A 20,178-nucleotide genomic window follows, 5' to 3' on the forward strand; every position below is an offset into this window, starting at 1 on the left:
CATGCTCCCCACCATAATGACAATGGACTAAACTTTTGAAACTATAGGCAAACCCCAATTAAATTCTTTCCTTTATAAGAGTTGCTGTGGTCATGGTGTCTCTTCACAGCAATAGAACTCTTAAGACAGTTCAGGAGTACTCATAGGTAAGGAGTTGTGGAACAGAAGCAGGTCATTTCTGCTGTGGGATGGTCTGTATGTCAAATGTGTTGCTGATTGGTCAATAAATAAATCACTGATTTGGCCAGTGGCCAGGCAGGAAGTATAGGCAGGACTAACAGAGAGGAGAATTGAGAGAACAGGAAGCTGGGTGAGGGAGACACTGCCAGCCGCCATCAGGACAAGGAAGATGTAAAGTACCGGTAAGCCACAAGCCACGTGGCAAGGTATAGATTAATAGAAATGGATTAATTTAAGCTGTAAGAACAGTTAGCAAGAAGCCTGCCACGGCCATACAGTTTGTAACCAATATAAGTCTCTGTGTTTACTTGGTCGGGTCTGAGTGACTGTGGGACTGGCGGGTGAGAGAGTTTGTCCTGACTGTGGGCCAGGCAGGAAAACATTTAGCTACACATTTCCCTGGTGACTGATCATTCTCTGCAAACATTCTCATTTGAAAATGCAAGGGCTATAGTTACTTTTGTGAATAAAACTGTTAGAAGACTGTTTTGTAAAAAAAAAAAAAAAAATTGTGTTAAAGTGTTAGTGTGAGTTTCAGGGTGTTAAAAATAAAGAGTTCTTCAACCAGTAGAATTCACAGGTTGTGTTTTTGCCAAATATACCTTTAGGAAACTCAAGTGTAATATATATGGGGTGAATGCTTTCTCCATGGTTATCTAGGACCCATTTCTTACCATTAGTTCCTCTAATGGCCATTGTGCAGAGTCACTAACAATATTGTCAAAGGTACAGGTCACACTGCCACTCTCCCTGGCTTCTAAGAAACCGACTGTAACTGCTGATATATTGCAAGATGAGATGAAAAGAAATAGTCACTCAGGTTTCCCTAGGCATTATCAGAGGTTAGTTTTATGTCTTTAGTGTAAGTCATGTGGATGTTAAGATGCTAGACCCAAAGAGGAGAAATCTTTGAGCAGAGATAATGATAGGCCGTTATTCTTTGGGTCACTGAAGAAAGATAAGGTCACAAACCTCTGTGATTATAATCATAAAAGAAATGGTCAGAGATATAATTGAAGGCCAGAATGTAGTATTCCTGGAGCAGCTATCTCAAAGACCTTCTGCCAGACTCGGGTTGGGGTGGGGAGGGAAAGGGAAAAGGGAAAACTGCCCAGATGACTTTGACCTACCTATGCATAAAGGCAAGAGACGTTTATCTCGGAGGCTGATGGTTGTGTCCAATAAGTGAAAGAGTTGCTTCCCTTGCTCCCTGAGCTCTTCCATTCAGATGAAGAAAGCTCCAAAGGCTACTAACTGGGCCTTGAGAATGGCTTTCCTATCTTGTAGTATTTCACAATGGAAATTTTTTTCCTGCAAGGTCATAGGTCTGGAAAAGCTGTTCAACATATTTTGGCCTCATCTTTTTGTCAAAAGAGAAATGAAGGACAGTCTACTTGGTCTGTCACAAGGTCCTTGAGAGCCTCTTGGACTTGGTTGCTCATGATATTTCCTGTGAGCTTGAAAGTTAACCAAGCTGGGAAATTGAAGAAGTCAAGTTAGATTAGTAATGTCTCTCTTCACTTCCTCCCGTATGCCTGTGTCTTGGATAAAGAATGGATTTGCATTCAGATTCACAGAATTTTGTAGGAAATGGACTATATCCAGTGACTCTCCTTAATACCTCCTCACTCCTACTTCATAACCAACTGCAGTTAGAAGTGGCTGAGGAATCTGATTTGCCTGTAGGGAGGAGAGAACTAAATGACCCTAGTCAGATGAACAGCTGCTGATGAGAATGTAGTATCTTTCTTCTCGGAACTTAGGCACTATGTGTACTGATTTTTGTTTATGGAAAGATGCCATTGACCCCTCACTGGCCACAGAACATGAACTCTGAGTTGTTTTCAGGAGTTGGTTGGGTCCATTACATATGCTCCTTATGCACTTTCAACATGAACAGGGATGCAAGCTCTAGTTATGGTTTTGTGCATAGTTTCAGCTATGAATTTGATCCTTTACTCATGGTCCAAGACTATTATTTGCCTTGTCCTATTTAGCTAAGGATGCTTCAGTCACAGGATACAATAACTTAGAAGCTCAAGACCAGCTTTCAAAAAACAAAAACAAAAACAAAAAAACCTTGTTTTTGGACAGAGTCTTCTGTAACCAAGCCTAGCCTTAAACTAGCTATTTAACTGAGGCTAACCTCTGGTCTTGCCTCTCCCTCCCTAGTGTTGGGATTAATAGGCTTGACCCATCATACTAAGCTTCAGAAAAATATTTCTTTACTCAACCATGAATTTGGGGAGATGGCTCAGGCAATAAAGGTCTTGCCGAATAAACATGAGGAAGGACTTGAGTTTGGATCCCCAGCACCCACGTAAAAAGTTGGATGTAACAGCACATCCTTGTAATCCTAGCCCTGGGAGACAGAGTCAAGCAGATCCTGGAGTTTGCTGGCCAGCTAGCTTAACCAAACTGGTGAGCTCCAGGTTCAGTGAGAGATACTACCCTACGTCAATCTCTAGCCTCCACATGCATGTACACTCTCATGCACATACATGAACATATATACCACGTATGTACACATTCCAAAAATAAAAATAAGAATGTCCATTTGGTGAGATGGTTCAGCTAGTAAAATGCTTGCCTCATAAATGGGAGGACCTGAATTCTGGCTCCCAGAAGCCAGATAAAAAGCCAGGTGCAGTGGCATGTACCTATAGTCTCAGTGATGACGAGATGAAAGACAGTGACAGGAAGACTGTGGAAAGCTTGCTAGCAAGCTAGTCTAGCCTGCCTGGCAAAGTTCCAGGTCAGCAAGAGAACCATCTCAAACAGAACGTTGAAGACTTGCACCCTGAGAAATGACACCCAAGGTTGTCCTCTGATTTCTGACATATACAGTTGTACACATACACACAAGTGTACCACCACAAACCTACACACACACACACACACACACACACACACCCCTTTTCAAAAGTCCTCCCAAAGACTTTGTACTTACTTTGATATGGGGGTGCTTTGCAGTGGCTGTTCCCCACACACGGGAACAACGCTCTTCTTTCCTATGCTCATAGAATTCAGGATCTTGTAGTACAGCCACCCTCTGACCTTCATACATCAGGGCGAACTTGCTGTGCCCTTCGAGCCGTGCCTTGTCATCCGCAGAAACAGGCAGCACGATGGGAACACTCATGTTGATGACTCCATCTATGGAAAGACCCACATGAGGCATGAGTGTCAGATCCAGGGTGAGCATCCTTCAGGGATGCTAAAATGTGCACAGTCCTCCTTCCACAGCCTCTGCTGGGGCATCAGGACCCAAATCCAGCACAGACATGCTGCTCCTCTGGTTTCTCTAAGACTGTGAGGGGAACTTCTTGCCCGATTCCTGAGGTAGGTTGCCTCAGTAAGTGATCTAGCTTTGGGGCCAGGATGGAGATATCTCATCTGGCCTTGCCCTTTTAAAACCTTGGTCCTGACCCTAGTGCACTATGAAGAGTAGAGTCTTTGTTGTTTTAAAGTTTGTTTGCTTATTATTTATTTATTTATTTATTTATTTATTTATTTATTTATTTATTTATTTATATGTGATCATTTGGGTACAACCAGAGACTAGAAGAGGGCTTACAGATCCTCTGGAGCTAGAGTTTTAAGCAGTTGTGAGCCCCCTAACATGGATGCTTGGAACTGAACTTGAGTCCTCTGGAAGAGCAGCAAATAGTCTTATGCCACTGAGCCATCTCTCCAGCCTAATGTTTTAGTCTTTAAAAAACCAAATAAAGATTGGCCAAACTGAAAACTCTTCTTTTTCTTGTAAATGAACCTGTGTCAACGTTGGGCATTACCAACACAGTGGAACTGAAAGGTTAACAGCAACAATAACAACAACAAAAAGTCACTGCATTCACACCCCAGACAAGCAAGCCCTTGATAGTCACTCTGGTCCAGATGCAACTCTGTCTTCAAATGTTTTAAGAGACTGTTAATCTCACTTACCTGGGATCACAGACTTGCTGGCTCAGCTACAATTAAAACCATCACTCGAAACACATGGACATAGGGCCTGGAGAGATGCACCATGGGTAAGAGCTCTTGCTGTTCTTGCAGAGGAAATGGATTTGGTTCCCAGCACCCAACAACACCTGCCAACAGCTGTAACTCCAGTTCCAGAGGATCAGATGTCCTCTTGTGGCATCCATAGGCATTGCATGCATGTGGTGTCCAGACATACATTTAGTCAAAACACCCATACATGTGTAATAAAAATAAATAAATCTTTAAAAAGAACATGCGAGTGAAAAATGGCACAAAGTCACTTACTAAACTTGTGCTCTTTCTCTGGAGAGTAAAACCATCTCACCTCTGCTGAGATGCTAAAAGAAATTTAAAGGAAGTTGGCCGTTCTAATTCCTCTGTATGTGACACAGAGGATATCAGATTGGCTGTTCAAAGAAGCTGCATCCTCGTAACAGGTCAGCAGCTTGACCAAAAGAAAAGAAAGGAAACTTGTGAACACCAGACACAGGACCTGGCGGTTCACTTTATGTCTCTATGTGGCTGGACCACAGTACCCAGACATTTGAGCAAATATTCTCAGTGTTTCTGTGAATTTTACTATTAGATAAGGTTGACATTTAAATTAGTGAGTCCTGGATAAAGTGTATCATCCTCCATAAGGTGAGTGGGTCTCATGTGGTCAATGAAAGGCCTGTGGAAAGGAGACCCATCTCCCCAGAAGAGGCAATTCAGATAGCAGAATGATTGAGCTGAAACTGCATCCCTCCCTCTGAGTCTCCAGCCTGCAGGCTGACCTTTGGATTTCCAACTTGCTTGGCTCCACAATCACATGAGCCAATTAAAAACAACACACACACACACACACACACACACACACACACACACACACACACACACACTATTGGTTCTGTTTCTCTGGAGAACACAGATAAGTAGACATTTTAAAAAATGTAGGGTGCTGCAGGGATGCCTCAGTGATTGAGAACACCTGCTCTTGCAGAAGACCCTTGTTAGGCAGTTCACAACCACTTATAGCTCCAGGGTGACCAGATGCCTCTGGCCTCTGTGGGTACCTGTACTTGTGTGCCTATACTCATACACAGACAAATAATTTAAAGCAAGCTTATAAAAATGCAAATTCATAGAAGTATGTCACTCTGGAGATAAAAACTCCCACAGGTATCTCACAAGTTTCCTGATAAGGGTGTGTGTGTGTGTGTGTGTGTGTGTGTGTGTGTGTGTGTGTGTGTGTGTGTGTTTCGGTGAAATTAGGGATTTAACACAAGGCCTCTTACATGCTAGGCAAGCAGGTACCTCTGAGGTACACCTCCAACAGTTTCTATATGTGTGTGAGTGAATAAGAGGCTTTAAACACTGTGAGGTTTATTTTGTTGTTGTTATTTTGTTTCTGAGATAGAGTCTCTTGTAGGCCAGGCTGCCCTGGAACTAACTGACAAGGATGACTTTGCACTACTGATCGATCTCCCCAAATACTGGGACCACAGGCCTGGACCACCAGGCCCAGCTAAGGCTTTGTTGTTATTTAATATGAATGTAACCAGGTGTAGTCACCATGCCTGTAATCCCAGAACTTGGGAGGCAGAGATAGGATAGCAGGACTTCAGGGGAATCCTGGCCTATAATAGTGAGTTTGAGGTTAGCCTGGGCTATCTGAGACTCTGTCTCAAACCCACCCACCACCTCCCAAACATAAGTATGAACATTTCGAAGAATTTTTAGATAGAATGGTTAAAAAGATGTAGTCGCTTTCCAATTTGAAGCTTAAAAGTTTAAAAACGGACTCTCATTTCTTAATGGTGCCAGATAGTGTGAAAAAAATCTAAGGCTATGACCCCTTTCATAAGCATGCTCAATGTTCTAATTAGTCTGTCTTTCTCAGCTGTACTTCCAGTTATAAACGAGGGCTCTGGTTCATTTAACACCAAAGACTCAGCATTAGGTTGTGGTTTGGGAGTGAACAGAGGACGATCAAAGAGGAAAGCCTGGGGGCAGGGACTACTCTTGCTTTATTTGTGGGTATGAGAAAATGTACGTTAACGGAGTCCTGAAATGTCAAGTCCACTTAGAATACTTCTGACCTGTAAAGATCTGAGTCCTTTTCCTGTGGGACATAAAACTCCCTAACGGCTGTGAACCCAGTTGCAGGCATATCACTTTGTCCTCTTTAACTCTCTCAAGTTAGTAATCCCTAAAAGAATGTCACAGGCCAGACAGCAACTGCCAGCAATAAAGACATCCAGTCTGCCATAAAAGCCTGCGGTGTACAGTAGATGCCTTTAAAGACTGTAAAGTAGATGCCATGCAGGAAGATTTTGTTGTTAAAGTAACTCCTGTTTTAAAGTTCACTAGAAGCCAGAGCACCCAGCCCCTTTGCAGAGAGAACACCAAACTCAAAGTGAGGAGTTCGTGAAAGATGAGTTAGCAGTGTGCACCTGGGGGTTTTGGGGGAAACACACTGTAAAGTACGGTATTAACAGAAGTCTGTGATGAACCACAACTAAACCTACCAAGAAAGGGGAGGTTAACCAAGAGCAACACATTCAGGGATTCTCCAGTTCTAAAGAGAAATCATGCTGTCTGGTGCATACCGACCACTCCACTGAGAGAGAGGCCACGATGCTCAGTTCTGCTTACAGAGACCTGAATAAACCGAAGTAAAGCAGACTGCAAAGCAAAGGTCAAAGGGAGTGTTAGGAAGCCTAGCCCTGCCTGCAGCATGCTGGTAACACTGACATCCCAAGGACACTTTGTTTCCCAGTCAGGATAAAGGACTCACCTGTGGGACCACATGGACAGGCGTTCTACTGACTAATAATACCCACTGCTCCCATATGCCTGGGACTGCAGCTCTCTATGGGCACGGGTATGTTTAATTTGGCTCCTGTTATCTTTCTCTACTCTTGGGGTTTTGTTTGTTTTGGCAGTAGTGGGGATTGAACTCAGGGCTTCAGGCATGGGAGGCAAGTGCTCTACCACTTAACTACAGTCCTAGCCCTTTTCTCTACTTTGCTTTAGAAGATTTATTTTTATTTTTAAATTATATGTATCTGTGTGTTGGTATGGGCAGGTGAGTGCAAGTATCCATGGTAGCAAGAAGCACTGGATCCCCCTGGAGCTGGAGTTACTGATGGTTGTGAGCTGCCCAGCATGGGTGCTGGGAATCAAGCTGCCACCCTCTGCAAGAGCAGCACATGCTCTTAACCTGAGTTATATCGACAGCCCCTTCTCTACAAAAAAAGAAAAGAAAAGAAAAGAAAAGAAAGGAAAAGAAAAAATTTATTTATTTTATGTGTATGGGTGCTTTGCCTGCATATGTGTCTGTGTACCATGTGTGTGCAGTGCCCAAGGAGGCTAGATGAGGATGCCAGGTTCTCTGGAACTGGAGTCACAATTGGTTACCTCCCATATGGAATGCTGGGATCCAAACCTGGGTCCTCTGCAAGAGCAATAAGTGCTCTTAACCACTGAGCATCCAGCCCCTCTAGTTTTTTGATACATAAACATATCCAACAGTTGAACTGTGCTGAGCATCCTCTGTGGCCTCAAATATTCCTTGATCCCTTGGCCTTTCCCTTCATGTGTTTCAGCTCTGTGGAGAGTTGCCTTATTTCATTATGTTTTATCTCATTTTGGAAGAGTATTGTTGTTTTTAACCATAGCGCATCCAACAGATAATTTCCTGTCTAACTGAATAATTCTTCTTTTGCTTTAAACAATTATAGTCCTTTTCTCTTTAGCATTGTAGATCTGTTTATTGGTTGCACAGACTTTTTCTTTCCAAAAAGTGAAATTAACCTTATTACATAATTAGGCTTTTTAAAGGAAAAAAAGATAAAAATAATATCAGAGATAAATGATATGTTTGGAATTTTACATCATTCTGGTACAATGTAGAAATTTATAGTCCCGGTAAGTGTATATTTATTTTCACTTCTGTAACTATCAATTATGATAGCTTGCAATTAAGTCCATGCACAATCATACATTGCAAACAAACAAGGAATGATCATACACAGTCCAACCAGATATATATACTTTAAATTGAATCTAAAATGAATTTCTTCATTGACTAAAAATGTTTTGTGTGAAAGAAAAATTTAATTTCAAATTTCTGAGACTAAAAGAGGACCAGAAGTCATTAGATGATCATAAATTTAAGAGAACTTGGGAACAAAATGTGCAATGATAATTTAGAAACAAAGTTTGCTTATGTTAGCCAAACTCAACATTACAAATAATAGTTTCATCTGATCCAGAAATTTCCTGTCGTTTGTACTTGAATAAACAGAACAATGTGGTATGATTTTATTATAACTGGTTGGATTATGAACCGAACAATTCCAACTGGTTAATTTGGATTTTTAAAAATTATATCCTTAAATTTTTTTAAATTAATGTAACATATCTAATTACAATAATTTAACTACTTGGAAGGTGAAGTACATACCACGGAGGGCCACGCCTAGAGAAATACAAACATAAAAAACATGTTTTCAGGTCTCCACCGTGAGAATCTTGAAGTAACAATATCAAGGAACAAATTCCTATTATGGCACTTTACATATTCAACATGCAGATATTCTCAGCTACTTCTTGTGCTATTTTAAAAAGTAGGCACAGGACACCAAACATATGGTAATACCATTTTTGTGGGCTATTGTTCAATGCACTCTAAAAACATTGTTCAAAGGATTATCTGTTTGAAATAATTATAAGACATGTTAGTCTCTCTTTTAATTTCAGCAAGACTGCCAAATGGTTTCCAAACCAGACTTTGGGAGAGTCTGGACACAAACAGTTTTAGAATGTAGAAGCCCAGATGCTTAAAGGACCTGATGGTGTGCCTAGGAAAATAAACACAGTGTTGGAATCATCAGAACCTAGATTTGAATGCAAATTCAAGTGAGATTTCTGCCCTTTTAACACTTACCACCTCATGAAGACAAAAAATCTTCATGCAGGCTAAATGGGGTAACCTACATCAAATATATGTAGGGACCCTCATCCCTGCTGGAAGGTTCTCGATGACGAAGATTTTAAATAATGGAATTGTCTTCATCCCACTCAGCAGCTATAGGCTGTGACATTTATGCTAGGAGGGTCTGTGACAACCCTGAAACTACATTTTCAGTGAGGGATAAAGAGACCAAAGACACTGATGTGAAAGTAGTAACTCACAGATACCATCAACATGAACAAATGGTTGCTCTGGGGGGGTGGGGCCTTGTTCAGTTTTGGTTCTGTACTAAATAGACTGATTACATTTTTTTTTTTTTTTTTTTTTTTTGGTTTTTTCGAGACAGGGTTTCTCTGTGTAGCTTTGCGCCTCTCCTGGAACTCACTTGGTAGCCCAGGCTGGCCTGGAACTCACAGAGATCCGCCTGGCTCTGCCTCCTGAGTGCTGGGATTAAAGGCGTGCGCCACCACCGCCCGGCGACTGATTACATTTTTACACTCAGGGTAAAATGTGAACCGTTCAGGAAATTAAAGCTGACAAAGTGCTTTATAGGAGACAGGGTGAGAATGAAATCTATTGCTTGTAGGTTGTAAGTAACCAAGAGAGTTACAGTTTGATGGTAAATAGGTGGCTGTGGTTATGCAAAACATTTCGTTGTCAGTGGTGGTGACTCAAACCTTTATGAACTGTCTAACATGAAGTAATACCTGTATGAATGATATATTACTACACCTGCTGATACCTATTTATAATATACATACACTATACAAATTTATAATATATAAAAGTAATATATTTAAACGTTCTGGAGCTTCTTAGTGCATCACACCAGGCAGGTACAAGGAGACTATGGCATGGAAAGTGGAAGGGCTCAAGTGGCCTCCCCCAGATGCCGCAGCCTGGGAAATTCAAAGTGCTTTGGCTTAAAGCGATGTGGTAAGAAGACATTTCTGCTGTCGGCCTCAGAGAAGCTCACTCTTTCTTCAGGACCTCTCTGTCCACCGCAGCTGGGGGAAGCCCAGTATGTGAGTACTTAGTAGGGAGCTGTTACTAGCTACTAACTTTATCTGGGCTGACCCGGGCTGATGTGACTTCAGATAAGCCACTTCAAGTTTCCAGGCTCCCTTCACTGTCACTAGTCGGGGTACATTTGTGTCACTAGCTAGCGTGGTATAGGACTTCACTATTGGATGAGGCATTTCTCTTTAACTTTCAATATCCCAGGGAGGTAGGCACTGTAATGATCATCTCTGTCATGCAGATGAGGGATCTAAGCCAGATGACTTGAGGAAATTTGGCAGATTCATAGCTACTCACTGCAGATAAATCCAGCCAGGTTGGCTTCACAGCTCACACTTTTACCCACTATTATATTCTACCTCTAGTAAGGCCCAAACTAAAAAGGGACACAGAGTCTGATATCTGTGATGTCTTTGTTCAGTAGTAGGGATTGAACCCAGGGCCTCACCCATGTTAGGAAAGTGGGCTACCACAGAGCTATGTCCCTGTCCCTGTTTTCCCTTTTTATTTTGAGGTAGGGCCTCCCTAACTTGTCTAGGCTGTCCTTGAACTTGTGGTCCTCCTGCCTCATCCTCCAAAATAGCTTAAATTACAGGCCTGTATGCTCTGTTTTTTAATTTAAATTTTTAAAAATTTTACTTTATGTGTATGAGTGCTTTGCCTGCAGGCATGTGCACCACATGTGTGCAGTACCCTGAAGGCCAGAAGAGGGCGTCACATTTCCTGAAACTGGAGTTACAGATAGTTTTGAGCTGCCATGTAGGTGCTGGGAAATGGGTCATTTGGAAGAGCAGTCAGTGCTCTTACCTGCTGGGCCCTCTGTGCTCTCTGTTTTTTTTTTTTATCAGTTAATTTACGTAAGAGCTGAGGAGACTTTGAAGGCCATGTAGATCTTTGAATCCTGAGCTATGTAAGTGTGTCCAGTGGATTCTAGTTGTAGAGTGTAGCTGTAGAGTCTCAGCCAACAGATTATTTCTGCAAGAATGAAAGGAGTGGCCTGCATGGGGTTATGAAACTACACAAACATCAGGCATCTCTCTTTATGGAGATATTCTTGTACAAGGCACTCTTTGGAATGAGCCCCCCTCTTTCAATGTGGTCCCCTTGTCCTGTGGTCACATCTCCAGCCTGGATGCTCACTCGTAGCCAACCTCTTTGGGTATGGCCGGCTGCTGAGTCCAACAACATGTCTTTGATGCAGTTGTGGTCAGCATGTGTCCAAATTAAGATAGCAAGATAAATGTCTTATTTCCAAGCTTAGGCATCCTGGCCTTCTGGAGTCCATTGGAAAGGCCATCAGGAGAGCTGGCTGGTCTAAAAGGGGCAACAGACTCTGGTCTTGGGGCCTCACTTCCAAGTAGTGTGAATGTGAGCAAGTCATTTTTTCTGAGCTCAGTTTCCTCATCTGAGAAGTGGAATATTTCTAGGGATTTTATAAAACAAATGAAATAAGACCTGTTAGGGCAAGCTGAACTTCAACCAAATGTGCTTTTGGGTTGTTACTTAATTCGAGAAACAAAGGCTTCAGGTGGTAGGGCATGTTCCGTTACAGCAGAGGAATGAAGGTGCATGGGAAATTCTGCTTCTAGGCCATTCCCTAGGCAGCAGCATAAACCCCAGAGTATCTTTCCAGAGACTGAATATCTGATTTGGTCCTTTCTTCCTAATGGGCCTGAAGCTTTGCCCAGGGTTATGTAGTCAGTGTGATTTTACCAGCACCTCTTCCCCACCTGGCAGCCATTTCCCCATGGTCTGGAAATAGAGAACCCATGCCTGAGGACCTCAGGGACTCCAGGAAGGAAATTCTTAGAAACAGCCTGGAAGTCTTCCGGGTAGCACTTGCTTCCAACCTGGACCAGATTAGTTTTTTAAAAACCATTAGCCTGTGGCTAGAAAGTCACCATCACATTCCCTTGTCAGGGTCCAGAGGATGAAACCATTTTCATGTATGTCATGTGAGGTTGAGTGCTGACAATTCCGCAGCCATCAAGGAAAGCAGGCAGTGTGACACCATAGGACAAGAGCAATGTGGAGGAAGGACGGTCCCTGTGAGTCAGTAAACTGTGATGGGCTGCTCCTGGATGCTCCTGAATGGAGCTTCTAACTAACAGATCCAGCAAAGAACTTGGGAGGGAGGAACTCAAGAGTTGAACCTCTCCTTGGCTTTGCATACAAATAAAGCCTTCATTTCTCAGCAACTTGGTTCTAAATAATAAATCCTTTGAGAATGAAAAAAAAATTCGTAAAAATGAAAACAGACATAGAAGGAGCACAGTGTAAGCAATCTAAATATTATCGCAATAGGATCTGCAAACCATGGGCAAACGTCCTTTCCACGGGCAGACTTGCAAGACAGGTGTTTTTCTTTAATAAGCAGTAAGAGACAATGTGAAACATACCGTCCAGTAGAGTGTCGAAGTGTATAATTTGCAGGTACTCCTTCTCCCGCATAAAACCTTTGAGAGGCGTGGCCCAGCCTTCACTCAGAACCTGCACCCACTGCAGATCCAGCTGGAAAACACAGGGAACAAGAGAATGTGTCATTCACCTCTCCTCCTCAGGCCCAAGGTATGTCTCCCTATTCAATCGGTAGGGTGAGGAGGGAAGAGCCTTCTATGTTTCAAGTGTTCCCACTTAAAACTCTATGGACTTCTGATTCAAGGGCCAGCTATGTGTAAGTCTAGTATGTTCCTATAAAAGGGTGATCACAGGATTCCAAATTGAGATTATTTAAATACTTTCAGCTGTAACATTCCTATAATGTGCAACAGAATTAAAAATTCACTGTTGCCCCCCCCCCCCCCCCACACACACACACAATGAAGGTTTGATTGTGCTTTTTCATAAGATGTACTTACTGGCCATTTGACTAAACTGAGCAAGCCATTAACTCTATGGTAAAGGACAAAGTTGTTATCATGGTATGAAAACCTTTTAAGCTTTGGCTCCTGGGACTCATGGGGGAACTTCCATCTCCTTTCCTTCCCCAGTTAGGATCAATATGCCAACACCACAAGGCAATGTGTAGTCAGAACCCACAGGCACTTTCAGTTGATTGGAGGATGTGGGCTATGTTCCACCCAGCTTCTTGGCTACCTGCAAAGCTCTATTGATCTTTAAAACTCAACACATGCTCCCTGCTCTGAAACCTTTCCTTTCATCCCTGTGACCTGAGGAGTCATTCCTTAGGTTCTGAAGTTCTCTGCCCTGCAGACGGTTTTGTTGTTGAACTATCACCCTGCATTGCTTTGACACGCTTACTTGTCTGACTACAATACTGGGGTGCTTGGGTTCATTTTACAGAACTAAGGAACTCTGTTTATAAATCATTTGTGGGGTCCTAATTAGCTGAAGCAAGTACCCTATTAACCTTTCTCATAAACTCTCCAAATTTCTAATGAATAATAAAAAGATAGCAAGAGAGACTTGATCATCTTGTATGCACAAGTAAAACTGATCCATAAAAATGGCTGGGATTGGCCGGGCGGTGGTGGCGCACGCCTTTAATCCCAGCACTCGGGAGGCAGAGCCAGGCGGATCTCTGTGAGTTCGAGGCCAGCCTGGTCTCCAAAGCGAGTTCCAGGAAAGGCGCAAAGCTACACAGAGAAACGCTGTCTCGAAAAAAACCAAAAAAAAAAAAAAAAAAAAAAAAAAATGGCTGGGATTGCATATGACCCCTTCCAGCTAATGAAATCAATGCAGGTGAAGCTGCCACCCCCTTTCTTCAGGTTGGAATCTCCCTGATGTGGAAAGGACACAGTCTGCAGAGGAAGCTTCTGGAAGAACTTGTTCTTGGTTATCTTGTATCCTATATTCTCCACACTTGACCCTGGTCTCCCATATGACTGTGCATTTCATATTTGGAGGTCTGAGGAGATATTTGTTGGTGACAGTTTTATCTAAGAGGATATGCACAGAACACCTTGTGGGCATGAGCTGATTGTGAGTTATAAACTTTCCCCAAAGACTTATCTCTGACCTGTTGGCTATTTTATTCTTGCATGTGGTAGCTGTCATTTTGTAGAGGTGGCAGTCAGTTCTAGCCACAAGAGCATATTCTTCCTGGTGATAACTATATGTCTAGAGTAGCATCCAGCTAGGGCTAGTACCACTTCCCCAGGTTTCATGGGATTGTACATATCAACAGAACCAGCAGACACACAGGAGAAAAGCTCATAGTGTTTTAGATCAGGGTTGCTTTTTGTGGGGTTCCCCCCCACACCCCACCACATTCTTCACAATCGCCCAAAAAGCATTCACATTCTGGATAAACTTTTCAGCCATTGCTAACAAACCATCCCTGGCATCCTGCCTCTATTTCAGCATATAGAGGTGTGGGTGTGCCATGCAAACTGTCCTATGCAAACATGGCTACTGCTTTCTCAGTCAGCTTCTCCACCTGGCCTTTGTTTGCTCAGAGAGGAGGTGAGAGGATGAGGAATGTCTTCATAGACTCACCTTAAGTGGATATTTCTTATGGTCAAAAGAAATTGTGGGCCTGCAAGATGGGTAAAAGTGCTTGCCATCAAGCTTGATAACTTGAATTCGATCCCCGAACATGGTGGAAGGAAGGAGAAAACTAACTCTTCCCCTGCATGTTGTCCTCCGACCTCACTCATGCAGCCTGTTACACACGCACACATGGCGGGCGGCAGGGGTGGGGGGCACACATATACAAAACACATAAACAAATGTAGTTTTAAAGAGGAGTTGTATACTAGTTTATAGTGTCAGATACTAACCCTGAGCCTCTCTGGCCGGTCTGTACTCTCTTACCTTGGTAATTGATAATGACGGGAGAGTCTCAGCCTCAGCTCGGATTTGATCAATTTTGTTTTCTGGCACAAAGAGTTCGTGGATGCCCTTGATGGTGGTGTGGGGCACAATGTTCTGCAATGAAATGGAGTTGGCAATAGTTGGAACTGAGAGTGGAAGGGGAGGGTTTTAATAAAGAAACTCAGGTGATCTTTCAACACACACACACACACACACACACACACACACACACACACACACACACACACACACTCACACTCACACACACTCACACACTCTCTCTCTCCTACCTGCTCTTGCAGAAGCTCCACCACCTGCTGCACGCAGTCACTTACTGAAGACAAGTTGGTCTTCAGCACACATTCTGGAGTTTCAGGTTTCTCATAATCAGAATCGATGCCTGTAAACCCTGCAGGGCATAAGAGCTAAATCATGTCTGTGCCCGTGGCAGAATGTTATCAATCAATAAGACCTTTTACACTCTGTAATAAATACGTTAAACTGAAAATGTGATTTATGACTGAAAAGTTCAAACCGCCATTCTTGATCTCTTGCTTGGAGAGCTTCAAGTTAGCCATGATATCTGGCAGAAACTAAGCCTTCTACTGCTGACTGGAATCCCAAAGGAAAGTAAGGAAGACACTCATGAGACCCATTCCTAAATCCAGTCTGTGTTCTTTCTCTGAACTTCACTCCTGCCTGAGGTGATGGTTCTTCAAAGATAACCCCCATATTTAGTAAGCCCATGGACACTCTGAACACACTGAGCTTTCGTAAGTGTGTGCTTTCTGCAACTGGGACACAGGGTACGTAGCTACAGACAGATTTCTAAGGACAGAATCAGAAGCCTGGCAGAGGAAGTAACTGTCAGAGTGCTGGAGCTACTCTTCATACCTTTAATCTCTCCAGCTCGAGCCCGTTTGTAAAGTCCTTTCACATCTCGGCTTTCACAGATGTTTAGAGGCGCATCTACAAAGATCTCAAAGAACGGGAGTCCTGCTAACTCGTGGATTTTGCGAGCATTCTCACGATCCTGAAAAACAGCGTGTTTCAAGCTGTAAATAGAGTCAAGCATGGAGGGGCATGCCTGTAATCCCAGCACTCGGGGAATCGAGGCAGAGGGATCGAGAGGTTCAAGAATAGACTTGGATGCAAAGTGAGTTCAAGGCCAAGCCTGGGCTACAAGAGACCCCCATGCCCCTCAAAAATGTTTGGTACAATTTGAATGCATGACCCCAACTTCATGTGTTGGAAATATAATCCTCAAGCTCATATATTGATAGTTGGAGGTGGAGCCTCTAGGAGGAAATTGAGACTGGATTCGGTCATTTGAGAGGGATTTTGACTATAAAAAGAAAAGCAAGCAGTGGGATATGATGGGACACAGGCACAAGTTTAATCCCAGCACTTGGGGAGTTGAGGCCAGAGGATAAGGCATGAGGCTGGCCTGAGGATATACATAGCAAAATAGCTGGGGTGTGGGGGCTGAATTAGCCTAACCCTTGCTCGCTCTTGTGTGAAATGCAGTATGAGGCGCATCATCAGATGCCAGCAGGTGCTGGCACCATGCTCTTGGGTTCCAGAGTCTCCAAAGTCGTGAGCCAAATAAACCTTTAGTCTTCCTTAATTCATCAGGTCTGATATTTTGTTATGAGAGAAAATAGATTAGGACAAAGTTTCCTCATGAGATTCTTCATGGCCAGACACAGTGTACTCTTGGACTTGATAATCTCGAGGTAACAGGAGATGTGTGCCCCGCGGGGTCCTTGCAGAAGCCCAGAGATGTCACTCTGGTAAACACACGGAAGGACTTCCAGAGGAAGCGACAGAACACAGCTCCCTCTTAGCAGGGCCGCCCCTCTCAACGCAGGACGGCTTTGCTAGAAACTTCCTGCTTTAGACGAGAGAACAGGGCACCCGGGTCAGGGTTGTCTCCACTAAGCCGGCAGAAGCCGGTGCTTTGAACTGGCTGCTGTTCGGGCCAGCTAAACATTCTCGTTCCAGACAACTGAAAAGACAGGCTGCGGAGGTCTTGCTCAACTCTTTCAACTCTGACCACGTGTCTCTGATGACTGTCACCCTGTAAAGGCTTCGTGTCAGCTGAGGCCCTGGCTTCTGGCAGTGAGGCAACTCTCTTTACATAACCGATAGCAAATAGAAGGACTGCGGGGGGGGGGGGGGGGGGGGGGGGGGGGCGCAGGGGGGGCATGGGGGGGCACGTGAGGAGAGGGAGAATGAGTGGGAAAGTGAAAGTCTGATCTCTCCAGCTCGGCTGGCTGAGGCCACAGCCGAGGGATCAGGGATCGAGGGAGGGCAGGTGTGCCGCCTCCTGCCCTGCATCAAATCTTTTACCTTTGTGAATGGGGAAATGAAGCTGGTAATGCAGACCAGGCCGGCGTCGGCAAAGAGCTTGGCCACCTCTGCAATCCGGCGGATGTTCTCTTCTCGGTCCCCAGCAGAGAATCCCAGGTTCTTGTTGAGGCCATGGCGAACATTGTCCCCATCCAGGGAGTAACAAGGGATGGCGTGGGAGACAAGGTACTCCTCCAAAGCGAAACTTATGGTGGTTTTTCCAGCACCAGAGAGACCTGTTCAGAACAGGCAAGGCAGACTTGAGATGAAAAATGATCAGCTAGGGAATGGAGGCCTGCCTGTAATCCCCGTGCTTGCTAGGTGGACGCGGGAGAATCAGGAGTTCAAGGCTAGCCTCTGCTCTAGGAAACCCGTCTCAATAAACCAATGTCCCTCAAAAGATGAAAGACTGTGAGATAATCTGGCACCTTTATACATAACTAAACTCTTAACAATACTCCAGCTTTAAACAAAAACCATTGAAATCTGGAAAGAGCACAAAACCGGAGTCCTTGCATTTATTTGGAATTTTGAAAGTTTTTCAGAGCAACCGGGGATTGTAAATAGGGAGACCTGGGGGCATAGACCATGTGCTGTTTTGCCTGCAAACATTTTTAAAGATTAGAAAGATGTTCTTACAAATTGAGATGCTGGCTGCTCTTGAGAAAGCAGAGCTGTGGTGACAGAGACTTAACTCTTCTGGGAGCACTGAGTCTCGGAGAGGGGGACTGGTACCCAGAAGATTGGTAAGCCCACCTCCCTGTGGATTCTACCGGATAGCTACCAGGCATTAGAACCCATAGGTTTTTTTTTGTTTTTTTGTTTTTTTGTTTTGTTTTTTTAATGACTGTCAAAATGTAGAGGTGTTCATGCTGGCCAAGGCTGGAGAGTTTCTGAGCTCTTAGGCACATGCACACTCTGCTCTAAAGGCACTTTATGTCTTTAGATGAAAATAGAGTCAAGACGCACCAGTGACCATAGTGTGGGCGTGGTTGGGCCACTCTGTAATTTTCTAGATAAGGAGAACATGGTGGAGGCACAAAGGATCTAAATACTCAGGGTCTGACCTACCCCAGAAAGCCCGTTCCCTCACAGTTCGCTTGTCCTTAAGGACCTTTGAGCCTGAAGAGTATTCCAAGACACAAGGTTGCCACTGCACAGAACCCAATGTGGAAATGGAAAAACTGGGAGAGAAGGAGAAAAAAAAAAGGCAAAAAGCCAATAAAAGCACAGAGAAGGTGCCTGGGAGCGGGAGGGGGCAGGAAATGTAAGAGCAAAGCTAGGGTGAAGCTCCGGGGAAGGACAGGTGACTGGGCAAGGGGGGGAATCTGCAAGAGGTCAATAAATAGCCCCCAGGCTTGCAGTCCCATTCTCAAGGCACATTCTTGACTGTAACAGGGAAGCCTAGAAAAAAAGGCCAACGAAGGTTCTGGGATCCTACTGAATGACTACAATTTCTTTTGAATAGATCTCCGTGATAGATTCCCCTTGGAATTTATGTCAGCTTGTAGGTAACAAAAAAAATAGGAACCCTGGCTTGCTGGTATGTTCTCTTGCATCAGAATAATGAAATTAAATTTCCTTCCATTTCCCTCAGCTTTTGGAGAGCAAAGGCCTCGCTTCGATCATGGCCGGCATGTGACCAGGCCATTGGGTATGTACTACAACACCCTGGAGTGGTGGTGCCCTAGGGTGGGCACTGGGCTGAGAGTATTGGTACTTTATTTTATTTAGCTCTACCTACAACGGCTATGTATTAGCACTTACAAACAAGGATATTGGGGCTCAGAAATACAGCTGAAAGTTTTTCTGGTCCTGCCCGGCCCTGCAGTCCTGCAGCCATTTATAAAATCATCACTCAGGGGCTTAATATTATTTACAAACTGTGTGGCCTATGGCAGGTCTCTTGCTAGCTAGCTCTTTTATCTTAAATTAATCCATTTCTATTAATCTATGTTTTGCCATGTGTTCCATGGCTTTTACTGGTCTGTTGGCATGTTGCTCCTTGGGTGGCAGGCTGGTGTCTCTCTAGACTCTGCCTTTCTCTTTCCTGTCTCTCTCCTTGGATTTCCCTCCTGCCTCTAAGCTGCCTTGCCATAGGCCAAAGCAGCTTATTTATCAACCAATGGGAACAACGTATGTTCACAGTGTACAGAAAGACGTCCCCCAGCAGGCAGGGGTTAAATGACTTGTGTAGTCACAGCGGATGTGGATGCTCTCAAATCTGAGCCTCTGAAGTAACTGGTTTCTTTTGGTCTACATGACTGATCTTGAACCTCTGAAGCACAGAGAAGAGAAGTCAGAGGGAATAAACTCTTTCCAGTTCCACCTCTTCTACCTGCTAGTTCTTCTTTTTCTTTTTTTTTTCTTTTTCAAAGGGGTGCCCATTAGAGTACATGAACTTCATGTGTCTGTCTCAGTACAGAAGTGAGCTTCCCTAGTAAGCAGCTGGGGAAGGCAAGCAGGCGGCAGGTGAGGAGCCTTGGGACCACAGATGTACCCTGCTACTGCAAACTGCATCTCCCCACGGTGGAACAGTAGGCAAGTCCATCATATTGGCCCTTAGGGCTCCATACCCATTGTCACATTCGAAGATGGGATGAAGTTGTTTTGATGCAAATCCCAGCTGTGAAGGAAACCAGGAAACCACGGGCACCAGGAAGAATTCAAGAGTAGCAAGGAAAGAAAACAAACCAAACCTGGGCATGTACCACCACCCTGTAACTCCACACTGAAAGGCTAAAGCAGGGGAATCGTGAATTCTGGGCCAGATTGGGCTTCACAGTGAGACCCTGTCTCACAGGCCAGAAGCAGTGCAAGCAAACAATAACAAATAGAAATGATTCAGGCAGGCCCTCCTGCTAGCTCCACATTCTCCTGAGCCGCTCTCAGGTTAGATCTTTGCC

At 44.0% G+C, this 20,178-nt stretch overlaps 1 protein-coding gene across 3 annotated transcripts in view; it reads right to left on the reverse strand.

Moving 5' to 3' along the window:
• Nucleotides 1-20,178, reverse strand: part of Papss2 (3'-phosphoadenosine 5'-phosphosulfate synthase 2) — a 77,462-nt gene that overhangs the window by 12,808 nt on the left and 44,476 nt on the right. For all 3 annotated transcript variants that reach the window (XM_052762689.1, XM_052762688.1, XM_052762691.1), the window contains 6 exons: nt 17,273-17,508; nt 15,815-15,953; nt 15,211-15,329; nt 14,921-15,034; nt 12,544-12,655; nt 3,131-3,336 (listed from right to left, as the gene is read on the reverse strand). In XM_052762689.1, coding sequence (XP_052618649.1) covers nt 3,131-3,336; nt 12,544-12,655; nt 14,921-15,034; nt 15,211-15,329; nt 15,815-15,953; nt 17,273-17,508 — 926 coding nt within the window. The remainder of the gene's footprint in view (nt 1-3,130; nt 3,337-12,543; nt 12,656-14,920; nt 15,035-15,210; nt 15,330-15,814; nt 15,954-17,272; nt 17,509-20,178) is intronic.

Source organism: Peromyscus californicus, unplaced genomic scaffold (assembly GCF_007827085.1).
Source record: "Peromyscus californicus insignis strain IS unplaced genomic scaffold, ASM782708v3 Scaffold_4__1_contigs__length_199733344, whole genome shotgun sequence".
Taxonomy (NCBI): Eukaryota; Metazoa; Chordata; class Mammalia; order Rodentia; family Cricetidae; genus Peromyscus; species Peromyscus californicus.